Consider the following 13678-nt stretch of genomic DNA (forward strand, 5'->3'; position numbering starts at 1 on the left):
CTATCCAGGACTCCCTTGAATGCCACCGCCAAAGCGAAGAATGCCACGCATGGCTTCCCCTGAGGAGGATTAGTAATCCTACACCTTGCACTGGCTGGCAGAGGTGTTTTAAGAACAACCAGCATTCGTTCCCCAAAACCCAAATATTTTATTACTGATAGACCTGATCCTGCAATTTAAACCCCGATGTCTATTCATGTTCCTGGGAAATTCAGTGAAAGCTTCTTTAGTTGAACCACTTACTTTATTGCGTTTTATTTCTTAAGTTTTATATGTCAAAAGGAGATGAAAAGTGGAATTTATCTGCATTTCTGGATACACTTGCTATGAATCTGTAGAAAGAAATTACTTTGAAGAAAACAGATGTAACACAAAATTGCTCTGATCACACTGTGGTCCTTGGGTGATTGCACAGACCAGAACAAAAAAGTCTTTTCCAAGCCAAATTCTGTTCCAAAGTAAATAAAAAAGTTTAATTCAAAACAAACCTATAGTTACCCACAAAAATAAAAGCTACAGCCCATGCTGGAATTTAGTGTAAAGTAATGTTGAAAACTGTAGGAAAGGGTTGTTCCGTATTGCTTTTTTCTCGAGCCAGCCAAGTTTAGATTAGCTGTTGATTTAACCGTTTCCTTCCATCCCCAGGTTGTGTCTTGGGATCTTGTACTGGGAAAGCAGAAATGGGCTGAGGCAGCAAAAGCAGTGGAGGGATGAAGGTCTCAATGTAGGTGGTCTTGGGCTCTGGCAGATATCAAAGGAATCTGTGAGTGTAGTGGGCTGAATTTCCCGCGTATCCCTTGTAGGTCATCCTGCCTTCCACCCTCTCGCTGCTCCACCCGCTTGGGAAAAGCTCATGGAAATTCAATGAGTTTGAACCAGTGGACTTTCTATTGTCCCCTGCAGAAATAACCCACACCGTACCAACGGAATATTGTCTTCTTTCTCCCCCTACCTCTTTTAACAGGAGATGGATAAGCAAAACATTAAGATAGGTTAGTTGAGGTGGTAAATGGGCATATGCGATGGCAGGAGTTAAGATTACAGATAAACTCTGCAACTACTTCCTATGACTTGTTTAGTCACGCAAATTAGCTTTTCCAATAAATCCCTAACTAAAAGCAAGCATAACATATAAAATCACTTAAAGAAATGCAGTATTTTTTCCAATTACCTCTCAAGACACTTGCCATAGTTCATTTTCCATATCTGGGCAAATTTCCAGTAACATAAATTACCAATTTTAGCTCTTATTGCAAATGTAGAAAGTGACATAAATGAGATTGGCTAGCCCCTTCTAACATTAATATATTGAACGGATGTGGTGCTTCATCTTACACATACATTTTTATGTGTGCTTTATTATTTACATGGCCGACAGTAAATTTCCCTAGCACGCATCATTTCCCATGAGACACCCTTAATTGTGCTGGATCCTGGAAACAGTGAAAAAGTGACATGGGAAGGTGGGAAATTATGAATAGCAGAGCTGATAAGGCACAAGTTTAATCCATGAGGAATGTAAGAAATAGTGTTGAGATACTTCCCTCTGTTCACAGGCACTGTGGGTATCTGTTTGCACAGCAGAGAGACTTCTAGTTTAGCTTCTTCTCACTGTAGTTGACATATATCCTTTGGACAGATACCCTCTTTTCTGTTTCTGGGTTTTACACATTCTTGTAAATTGCTGCAGTCAAATTAAAATTCTCAGTCTAAAAATTGAACAGAATGACTATTTCAGTATAACTTTGTTAAAAAAATGGCAATTTTTGTGTACACCTTGAATGATCAATTTGCTATGCTGTTATTTAAGCATCATTTAAAGAAATACATCTGCATTATAGTTTGCTCTAGTCTTTTTCTTCTGTGATATAATTCAGAAGGCACAGATTTATATTGTGGCTCTGTATAAACCAGATATTAAATTCTAAGAAAATATGACTTAAATATATCCATAAAGTAGACCTCTGGAATATTTATTGTCATATTGTCATCTTTATAATCATAACACAAAAACTAAAAAAAAAAAAAAATCAGTGATCTCAGCCACGTGCAGGAGGAGCGTCTATGTGGTGCTAGCCACACAAAAGCATCCCTTTTTCTTACTCACTGAAAGCATTTCTCAGTACCTACATGCCTGGGGCTCCCCGAGGTTTCAGTGGGTGCAGGAAAGCTCCTTCTGCTGGGAGGGAATTCCCCGTGGGGAGTGGTACAGACCTGTAGGGATGACCCTCCTGTGCCCTGTCCGGTGAACGGGTGAACCTGCGCCAAAGCTATTGTACCTGAAAGCAGAGAAGCAATTCTACCAGGAGGTAGGATTCTTGCCCCCGAACGCATGGATCTTACAGAGCTCGGCTACTGGAAGCTTTCAGCCTCCATTTACGGCTGAAGCCATGAAAAATAGCATTGCAGAGCTGAGCTAGAATTGAAAACTTTTAAGGAGTAATTTTGAAGAGCGGACGGATCATTTCCTCATGTGATGCTATCCATCACTGCGCCTCTTCACATCAATCTCTCAGAGTATTAATATCTCAGAAATGCTGTTCCCATCAGCACGGATTGCACAGAAGGTGGAAAAGGAGTTGTATTCCTGTGTATCTGTAGTGTATTTTGCTTCTCATCAGTTTAGTATAATGTTATATCTGTGTGTGTAACCAGTCTGCCGTTGGCCATTACATACACTGAAGTGCATTGAACCCAACTTGTTAGGGGACCTTACAAAAATAAGGGAATTTCCACTGCAGGCACTATGCTTGAAAGCATTTCATAATAAACGGTGCAAGTAATACCTTCAGTGTTTGCAGGCAGGGGAGTCTAATGGTTAGTGCACTTAACTGGTAGTTATTCTGGTTTGATTCTGTCACTGACTGCCCGGTGTGACTTTGGCTGTGTCATCTTTTCCCTCTCGTTTTCCAAATAAGTAAAATAAAGACAACATTTAGTTCAAAAAGATGGTGCAAGTCTAAAAGCACCACTGTTTGCTGAGCAGCCTCCCATCTTTGAAGGGGAAGCCTCATAAATGTGTCATTATTCTTTTCATCTTCAAAGCCTTCTCCTTGTATTTACAAATTAATCAATCTGCAAAGCAATATTTTTTTTTTTTTCCTAGGCAGGATGATTAAGAACATTCTTATTAATTATAGGGAAAATGCCACAATTCCAATATATGTCATTCGAAACAACATGATCTCTACAGACATATTGCAACATATTTTCATTCGGATTGTAAAACATGCATACCTTTGATGGTTTCATCCCACATTTGTTATATTGTATTTTTAATGCGCTCAGACTGTGCTGGCATAATGGTGATCCTCCCCTTATACCCCATCTTTCCCACATGCACGAAGCGTGCTTTGTAGTGACATTCATGAAGCCCCCTGCTGTGGCTGAAACGCTGGAGCCCTGCTATTTAGAATGAGCGACTATTCCAACGGTTGAAGTGTTTTCACAAAGGAGACTGGGCGGCAAGGCGCTTCTTCCTTTCCTACCCCACAGCAGGAGAGGAAATCCTTATCTGAGCCTATGATAGGACCCTGACAGAGAACCCCACTCTAATACCTGGAGATAGTCTACTGGTGAAGAAAAGCCACTTCTGAAGAATGAAGACAATTTATTCACCGCATGAAATTCTCTTAAATATAACAAACAATCTCTGCTGCTGCTTAAATCCAAAACTTAACCCCAGAGCCCCCCTCTGCTAAGTGCTGATCTCACCCTGCAAGTGCCTAAAACCCAGGCACAGGTTCTTCCTTCCCCGGGGCTCCTGCGGTGCGTAGCCTGCTGCTCCTGCTGGGCCTCGTGGCTCCGGCCGAAGCACCGCGTCCTCCAACGCTGAGGCAGAGCATCGTGCCAGTGAAAGGAGGTCTGTGCCCCGATGCCGGCTTTCAGACCACCTAACTCCCAGTGCCGGTGGTGAACAGCTGGAAGAGGTGCCCATTTCTTCTGTTTTAAATGAGTGATAGATTATTCAGGGAGAAGCACGTGTGGTACCTTGTGTTTTGGATTGTAGCCTGGGGCCAGGCACCAAGTGCTCCAGTGCTTCAGTTTTTTAATGGATGAAACCTCTGACTTAGAGAGGAAAAGCAAAACCTGAACAAACATGCAATTTAAAACCTTCCAGGCTCGAGCAGAGACTGACTGCTGCATTAAGTAAGACTGTAAATCGTGAAATGGACTCTTACGTCTTAAGTGGAAACACAGCGAGCTAGAGAAATGAGCTCCGCTCCCTTTGATCGTGCTGCAGTTAATGTGACCTATCAAACGATTGCTAAAGAGCTTGAGGGGCTCTTCAAAAGTTAGTCACGGTAAAATAGATGCTATAATTATATCCACTGATAAATTTTAGTGAAACCAGCACATTGGCTGATGGTGACAGATGCTTTGCCCGATGAAGATTTCTCTAGTTACAAAATAGGTTCAGTGCACGCAGCGGCCGTCAAGGCCTTCCCGATCTGTTCAGCAGACACGCATTGCACTGACCTGAAAGAACCTTCCAGCCTCTGTGGTGAACCGAGCCTTCGCCTCCTGGAAACTCTGCAAAGAGGGGCCCACTACACCCGATGCCATTAGCAGCTCTGCACGGCAGGCTTTGCCACTGGCATCCAAATCCCAAGGCCCTTCCCTTCCCAAGCACCATCAGCTCATTCCCCGAACCAGCCCGCCAAAGGCGATGGCGTTCTCAGGTACGAAGGGTAGACTGTCCATGCTATCACCAAACGGCGAAAACAGCCTGACGCTGTCAAATGACGGAGCCACAGAAATGACCCAGAAGGGAAAGTCGCTCTTCAAAAGTCCTTCTCCACCAGCCAGGCGAAACGTGCTTGTGTTGGGCTTTTTCTCTCAACATTATCGCAAAATGCAAACAGTGCAGGGATAAGATTTATATAATCAGTGCCTGCTATTTTAGTGGATTTTAAGAGGATACTGTAACTCAGATTTCTTTGTTTCATACTGACACGGTGACAGGGACAGCTCGCTCTTGACTTGAGAGTAGGGTTAGCTATAACATCATATTATAATACTATATAATTCTATACTGCTGAGAGTTATGAACTACAATCCTTCTGACATGAACCTGCTGCAGGGTATTTTTTGTATTTATTAGTAATGCAAAAGAAATAGGAATTAAAAAGGAACATGAATACATAAACCACCACCATTATTTGACTATAGCCTATTAACAGGGAGTGAAAGTAAGGCTTCTTTGTCCTAAAATTGGAGTATTAACTCCTGAAAATTCAGCTAGGGATGGGTAAAAGCTCTTTTGTTCTCACTTAGCAAATAGTCATTTGTATTACACTACTCAATACAAATGAAACTTAAATCATCAGTTACAAAATACAGCTTTCAAAAATGTAACATCATCCAGAGTTTCTGACGCTGCCAACAATAAGCGTGCACAGATGTACAGCAACAACTCCCCTCCAGACACACCAGTCCCACTGTATTGCTCAGGATGCCACAGTCCCAGCTATATAATTTCCCATTTTCCAATGCACCAGCTTTGGTCTGTACAAATGATTAAAGCTATAGTTTACTGGAAAAACGACAACAAAAAGAAGCGTTTCCATTGTTTCACCGTCCCAGTAGAATTCCCAGAGACACGTTAGTGCATCCTTCAGATCCATTGTCCCATTGTTCCCCCAGCCAGGCAGAATTTCTTTTTCATTTTGTGCCTTGTGGTGCAGTTTAGCGTAATAAGATTGTAACAGGTCTCGAAATCATTGCAATTAAATTATGAAACTGTTTTCCTTTTCTAACCCTTGCCCTCGGAATATAATGGCATCATAACAGCATCTAGAGACTGGAGCCGAGATCATTTGCTGTCACATCCCTGAGCTGTCACATCACTGATTTGCAGCGCAGTGAGCCGATAGGCTTCACCGACACCTTCACAACTGATTTTGGTGGGTAATCTATTGTAAGATTTAAGATGTTGTATCTTTCTTTAACAATGCCGCGTTCAGATCGGGTTTAGATTTGAGTTCCTAAGTGACTTTTAATTCCCAGTCTCCGAAACGGAGCTGCATTGCGCCTTTTTGTGCTTTCTTCTGCTTTGGCAGATGTCGTAAAAGTTATTGGGCGTTTATGCTTCTTCTCTTTGTAGCACTCTCACTGACAACACATTTTTTACTACAGACATAATACTTTTAGATAGCACAGATTTCATAGATTTATTTGGCAAAACTTGCACATCTGAAGGAGGTATAGGTTAAGCTAACATTGACATCTTATGGCGAGCGCGCTACTTGTGCTGAAACTGTCTCTAGCTGGTGGAAAATTAGCATATTAAAACACTTCCCAACCTCAAAAAGTATAACCTAATCACGGCAATAATGTTTTAAAATGAAGGAAATTCTTAATTAAAACTTGTATTAAAAATAAGCATTTTTCTATTATTGTAACTTGTCTGCCAAAAATCCCATGCATGTATGCGTTTCTGTGTGTACAATTCTTTAGAACAATACGGCACCTTCGAAAAGTTTGATGGTTTATGAATGAAAAGGTCATGAGAAAACCTAAGGGCTCTGTGTTAGAGATCAGAAAGAATCATGGCTCATTTAAAACGTTAAGAAAATCTACTGTCTTTAGTATTTTTGAAGTAATTTTCTCTTCTATGCTTTTTTTTTAAACGTAATTAAACTACCACAAAGTTCTGTTACTTTATAGCCCACAGCTATAAAATGCAGTTGTTTTTGTCAGATACAAGTTAAGCACCATCAGGCTGGGTAAGTACTTGTGCTGGAGATGACTTCAGCCCTACCGATATTGGCACTGGCAATTCAGGAGGGAGCACTTTTCACTCCGCTTTAATATGGAACTGATATCTCTGCCTAATTTTATAGCATATTTTTGTGTTAGCGCTACCACGGTTTCGTGGTTGGTGAAAAGACTCGGATATACCGAACCCATGCCTGTAAATGGATCCACATGATGGAACTGCCCTGCAAAAAGCTCCTGAAAGGAGCGAGACCCAAAGACATGCTTCGCTAAGTGCTTTGGCATTTTTCAAGATGACACATGCACTGTTTTTCTTGTGTCCCTTGAGGAGCTTGAAATAAAAATGCCTCTCCGTCACCGGACACTTCAACATCCCTAGCACAGAAACTGAAGCCCATAAGGTATAAAGAATTTTACAATATTACTAGCTACCAGTTTTGTACCACTACCCTCATCTCACCACGAATGGACATTATAAACATACCTAGATACAAATATTAACAGCTGAAATTATTTTGGTACCCTATATTGGAAAAGCGTATAATATTCTTCAAACAAAACAGTTAAAACTGTATAAAATGGCATAACAAACTACAGTCTGTATCTTCTCTTTGTTATCGTAAGAGAGCATCGGCTACGGTATCACCCCGACACCCGCACCCCTGCCCAGCGGAACGGCCGCTGCAGCGGGCGGAGGTGCGGCGCGGCCACGGGCGGCCCCCTGCTGCGGCGGCCGGCGGCAGCGGGCCGCCCCCTGAGCCGGCGGCCGGCGGCGCGGTGCCGCAGCGGGGCGCGATGCCCGGGCCGTGCCCTGCGCTCCCCAGCTGCCAGCGCGCCCCGGCGGCTCCCGCAGCGCTTCTGCCGCGCACCCAGAGATGCTCCGACCTGTAACTCTCTGCTGCTCCGCCTTCGCCCCCCGAGCCACCCGGCGGGCACCTCCCTCCGCAGGGACGGGAGGCGGCTCCGCTCCACCTCGCCCCGGCCCGGACAGCCCGTCCCGCCGGGCCCCGCGGTCGGGCGGCAGGCAGGGCCCCTGGCCGCGGCAGGCGGACCCGGGGCTCGCCCCTCTTTCAGGCGAGGCCCGGGTGTGGACGGCGCAGGGGCGGCCTGGCCCCGCGGCGGGGGCTCGGCGGGGCCGCTGAGGAGAAATGGCCGAAAGTCGCGGCTGATGGCTCGTCCTCCCGCCCCGCGGTCCTCCCCCCCCCCCCCGCCGCCTCTCCCCGCTGGAGCTAGCGGTGCCCGGGCCTCACCGCTGCGCTCTCCCGGCCCTCCCGCCGCCCGCGCCCGCCCAGCGGCTCCTTCCCGCGAGATCCCGCCGGCCGCGCTCTGACGGGGCCGGGATCTCCCCGCCGCCGGGGAGCCGCAGGGCGAGCGGCCGCCGAGCGGGGGAGCGGCCCCGCCGCCGGGAGGGGAGCGGCCCCCCCGCCCCCGCCGCCGCGCCGTGACGGCGCCCGGCCCCGCCCCGCCCCGCCCCGCCCCGCGGGTCTCCCCCCTCGCCTCGGCGGCGGAGCCGAGCGGAGCGGAGCGGCCGCCGCCCCAGCCCCAGCCGCGGCGGAGTGAATGGGTTGCCATGGCAACTGAGTGAGGCAGGCAGCAGGCCGCCGCGGCCCCAGCCGCCTCCGCTCCTCAGCGTGTGGGCGAGGAGGCAGCGGGCGGCCGCCGGGACAGCCGAGGGGAGGCCGGGAGCGCAGCGGCAGGATGGAGGACGGCTTCTCCAGCTACAGCAGCCTCTACGACACCTCCTCGCTGCTCCAGTTCTGCAACGGTAAGGGCGGGGGCCGCCTCCCGCCGCCGCCCCCGGGGAGCGGCGGGGTCCCGGCGCCCCGGCGGGGCGGAGACGGAGGCCGGCGCGGGGGAGGCAGCGCCGGGAGCGGGCCTGCCTGGGGCTGCCGGCGGCGTCGCCGCCGCCGCCCGGGGCCGCCCAGCTCCGCAGCGTAACTCGGGGCGAGGAGGAGGAGGAGGAGGAGGAGGAGGAGGAGGGAGGAAACTTCACCCCCTCAGCCTCCCCCGTTATACAGCGGGAAACCTGCCAGCCCTTGGCGCTGGGGTGCCTCCGTGAGGAACTTCTGCACCTCCTTCACGGGAATATGTATAGATACGTGTGCGTGTGTGTGTGTATATATATGTATATATATAATATATATAAAATAGGTATGTGTGTGTATCTGCCTCAGAGGCAGATCTGGTAGCCCAAGCGATTACCCGCCGCTGCGTGTCTCCGCTGCGCGTATGCCAACGTACATATATATATATATATATAGGTATGTATGTGTACGACCGAGCTGTGCGCGCACGCCTGTGGCCCTGAGGCGCGCAGTGGCGCGGCACGGCGGCGGGGAGAGCCGTCCCGCCGGCGCGGAGCGGTGCGCGGCGGCGCGGCGCGGCGCGGTGCGGTTGGGCAGGTGTCCTTCCGCCCCCTGCCCGCGCCCCGCTCCGCTCCCCCCCCCTCCCCGGCGAGCCCACCCGGCGGCCCTCCGCGACAGCGAAGGGCAGTTTTTAGGTGTCAGGTGCCTGTGTGGAGTTAAGGGAGTTGGCGTGCAGTTGCTGATGCTTCTTTCTGTTATTTTGTAAGGTAGGGGTTAGTGGGGTGGCGGCGTGACAGGGGAGCTGCTGGGCTGCGGTGACAGGTCGTAAAAAAGGAAGAAGGAGGGGAGGAACTGCCAGCATCCTCAGAGGAGGTATTTGGAGACCGGCCTGCATAGTATTTGGGATTATTCAGCTAGCTGGTGTTTACTGTTATTTGGGGGGAAATAAATCTGGCATCCTAAATGTTACAAAGAGTTCTTCGTGGTAGACTTTAATCTCAAAATACCTTATTTTGATTCTAGTTACTGCTGTCTAGCAGCAAAATTGCGAGCATTCATAATCTCATATTTCATTGAAAATTGATTTGTGGGTCTCTCATTCCTCCAGATTTTAGTAGTGGTCTGGCTTTCTACTGCTATCTGAACAGCTGGAGTCTGGCTCATATTAAATTGCTTCATGACAGCAACTGAATCAAACATAGCTGCCTCTTCTCTTGGAATAAATGAAGATGACAAATTTTACATGATTTTCTGTGTGGTGTGGTGCAAGAAAGGGACAGGTTAGCAGAAAACTCTAATACATGTGGACCTGGAGATGGTGGAAGCAGTTTTTCAGGGCACGAGGAGTCGCGCGTGTGGGCTACGCGTTGTGTGGCGACGCCGTATTCTCGGAGCTCTTCAGGAGAGAAAACTGTGACTATGTACGGGGGTTGTACACTAATAGCAGATGCCTGTTTTGTCTAAGCTTAATAAATATTTCATTGTTAAGTATTTTTAAAAAGAAAACATACAGCAACGTATTTCAAAGTTTATACTCTAGCCCATTTATAAGCAAGCTGTCTTCCTACCAGAATCCCTGCGCTTTGCTTTAACAGTGATCCTGACAGCAGCATACATATGGGAACAGTAGGAGTAGCAGCGCTTTCTGAATAGTTTGAATAAGCAGAGTAGCTTGTTTCTGAGAACCGTCACTTACATTGATTTTGTAACTCTGAGCACCTATTATACATGATGGAAATAAGCTGTATGTATTTATGCTGTACATAGGTTTTAAAATCTTGGTTAATCCTTAAGTATTACATTCTAGAATGTGTTACTGATGAGGTCGCTCGCCTAGCTGTCATCTCATTCTAGATAGTGAGCTCAAGAGCTGTTGTAAACTTGTATTATTCTGTGTTTATAAAAGAAAGTCGTTTGATTCAGCAGCCTTTCCCTTTCATGAGTTAGCCTTCAGTGAGACTATGTTAGATGAGATGAGGAAGAACAAGAGAATCAGGCCTTTGAGTACTGCCTTGAGGTGATCAGATATTTCACACAGATGCACATGACCCATGAGAAAAAAAAAATACAGATGGAGAATGCCGGTGAGGGTTTTGAGGTTGAAGGAGGAAAAGGAGATTGCTTTTCAGGGAAGTGGAAAGGTCTTGCAGGTACAATGGGTAGTATGAAAGACGATGTGAAGTCGGGAGTGGGGCAGGCATAAAGAAGAACCAACAGAGCAAGCAAGTGGTGGAGATGTGAAGGAAAATGTGATTTTGATACAGGGTAAAGTGAAATACAGAAATGGCTGGCAAGCACTCGAAGTGATCATCGCTGTATGCTGAGAGGTTTTCTGTTATGAACATAGAAGAAAGGATTAATTTTAGTTTTACAAGTAAAGTCATGATGGAATTTTCTGATGGTCTCGGACTGAAGAAATGATAAAGAGGCTGCCTGTACCTATTGTGTTTGGAAAGATCAGGATACAAAGCCTGCGCTCCTGCCAGAATAACTGCGGATCACCTGTAGGGCAGCAAACGAGCTGGAGCCTGGGCCAAGGGCAGCTGCAGCTTCTCCCGCCTCCCGGTCCCTGCTCGGGGTGGCAGCTGCCGAGGGGATGCGGGAGGGAGGGCGCAGAGGTGGGCAGGAGGTTGTGATGGGGGTGGGGGAGCAGGGGCTTGGCTGTTGGAGGACCTGGTCAGAGAGGAAAGCAGTAACGTGAGGGCAAAGGGCAAGCTTACCCCAAGCCTCCCTTTCCCTCTAGAAAGGGCTCTGGGTTCAGGAGAAGAATTTGGGTCTCCCCCCCGCCCCATTCTTTTCATATGCAGATCTAGTCTGCATGATTGTTTAGTAAGGTATTTTTATGGTTTGCAATGTGTAAAAAATAAGGTAAATGGAGAAGGAAAGGAGAGAAGAAAGAGGTGAGGAAAATATGTTCGTTTTGAGCTGCATGTCTACAATCTAGGGCAAATATTTAGCACAGCTAGTTCAAAGACACCTACTTTCTGCAGTTCTGTTTTATGGAACAGTAGGGTAGAGTTGGCGTTTGGGAAACGTTATGTTAATGAACGCAAGTGTCAGTCTGAGCTGGCATCAAAGCAAGAAATACAAACTTGCGATGTGATTTTAGGCAAGTTTTTTCATTCTTGTTGCCTTAGTTTCCTTAGTTGTAAACTCAGAGGAAAGTACGTACCTACTTTGGAGGAGTTTATCGTATTCATTTGAAATCTCCCTCTTGATTTTCAGAGGACGGTCTCTTCAGATGCACAAAATGTTTTGCTAGTTGCTGTGCCTATTCTGTTTGTTCATTTTTAAGTAAGACACTAAAATAACTCCTCTTAATGCCTATGTAAGGACAGTTCTCAACTTACATCTCACTTTCTAGGTAATGAAGAGCACTGTTGGTTTATTTTGCGTGTTGAAAAGTAAAGCTTGGATAATATAAACCATGCCTGGTTATAGATACCCTCCTTGGTATTGATGTAACTTTTATGTAGTTCTTGGGTAGAAAGCCATTATGTTTATCTACAGTCAGTCAGGGTGTTCGTAATGTGCTATTTAAGCTGAAGGTAAAGGTGGTAGAATATTGATAAGGCAAGATAGCGTTGAGGTTTTTAGTGTCTGCTTAAGAAGTGATGGAGAGAACCATGCAGGACATGAAACTGTACAGAACAAGCCACATATCGGAACTATAGACAGCGCTCATCTCGCCTCCAGCTGATTTACTGAGCTGCAAGAGTGATCAGCAGTGATTATAGGCAGGTCGAGGAGGCATGTAGGGTGTGGGCAGAGGTTCGTGGGTCCTCTGACCACAATTCCCTGTCCATTTATAGCTGTAACGATGACCTAATGAACATGGCCCTCACCATGCTAGTGGCTGTGGGCAGGATTATTAGGCATGTAGAATGTAAAGGGTGAAATCTGTGATTCCTTAGAGGAGGAAGTGAGAATTTACCCTTAATTCATTTGCAACTTGTAGCATCTTTTTAATGTCCTTCATTTGGCTAGTGGGAAAATTGTAGCTGTGAAATGGCTGTTTCTGCAACCATGGATGCCTTGTTTGGCAGAAACTTCAAATTTAGAATATTTGGGTAAAGCAGTTAAAAAAGTGTAGAACAATTAGTTTCTTAATGAAATTGATTTCTTTGTCAAGGGATTCCATAATATTAATTACAGTTCTGTTTAACTGATTACCTGAAGTGTAATTGCTGGTAGAAAAACTTAGAGTTTGAGAAAATTTTGAAGTGATACCAACTATATTAGTATTTATTTTAAAAAGTCAGAATAATAATTAAAAAAACCCCACTATTAAAAAGTAACAGTTCCTTTTTGCTCCCTCCCTCCCCCCAAAATCACTAAATCATATTATTAAGATTTTTGACAGCTAATAGTTTTGATAACTGTCAGTCACTATTTCTTTTAAGTCATGAAAAGTAAATTGTGTGAATCAGTTCATATACTAGTTTTGGTCAGTTTATTTCCAGTTTGAATCTTCTGCTTCTGTAATTATCCACCATTCCTGAAAATAAATCAAATAGATGCACATTTTCTCTCTGACTCATGTATCTACAAGCGGAGTGATGCCCCGTCGGTGAGGAAGTGAACACCACAAACAGGAAACTTTTATGGACAGTATTATTCCAGCAGTCGGCTCTTCTTTCCCATTTGACTCTCATGCTTCCTCTCCCTAACCTTCCGAAATACGGCCAGTAACTCTCTTCCTACAGCTGGACCAAACTCACACGATATAGCATGGGTTAGGGAAGGAACAATGGTAAGTTGAGCCTTATAGCTTTCAGGTCACTAGTTCAAATCTGTCAAGGGTTGGAAGAGACTGTAATTTGTTTTACTGTGATCACTTCCTAGGAATAATGCAAAGCAAAGTTGGATTTAATTTGGTTCTCACTGGGCAGATTCATGCACTGTGTGTATGAAAAGATGTTGCAAACATGTTAATAGCATTACTCGTGTTTGTTGTTTTTCTCAAAAGCGTGTAACAACAGAGACAGACAAACAAACCAGGCTTTCTCATGTTTCTTCTCTAGACCTGTTCTCTTCAGGACAGCAGCATGTTTTGAACTCAGGAGTGGAGGAGATACCCTACGTAAAGCTTCTATCAGTTTTGTAGGACAGTAGAAGATTTTATTACCCAGAATTGCTTGGAGACCATTTTC

At 46.0% G+C, this 13678-nt stretch overlaps 1 protein-coding gene across 9 annotated transcripts in view; it reads left to right on the forward strand.

Annotated features, from left to right (window-relative positions):
• Nucleotides 1-13678, forward strand: part of EML1 (EMAP like 1) — a 131545-nt gene that overhangs the window by 36797 nt on the left and 81070 nt on the right. For 8 of the 9 annotated variants that reach the window (XM_087747676.1, XM_087747681.1, XM_087747677.1 and 5 more), the window contains exon 1: nt 8187-8485. The exons of the other annotated variant lie outside the window; for it this stretch is intronic. In XM_087747676.1, coding sequence (XP_087603802.1) covers nt 8419-8485 — 67 coding nt within the window. In that variant the 5' untranslated portion in view covers nt 8187-8418. Of the gene's footprint in view, nt 1-8186; nt 8486-13678 lie in introns of those variants that run through there. 9 annotated transcript variants of the gene reach the window in all.

This window comes from Nipponia nippon, unplaced genomic scaffold (genome assembly GCF_047370975.1).
Source record: "Nipponia nippon isolate SJK-2023a ecotype South Korea unplaced genomic scaffold, ASM4737097v1 scaffold_11, whole genome shotgun sequence".
NCBI lineage: Eukaryota > Metazoa > Chordata > Aves > Pelecaniformes > Threskiornithidae > Nipponia > Nipponia nippon.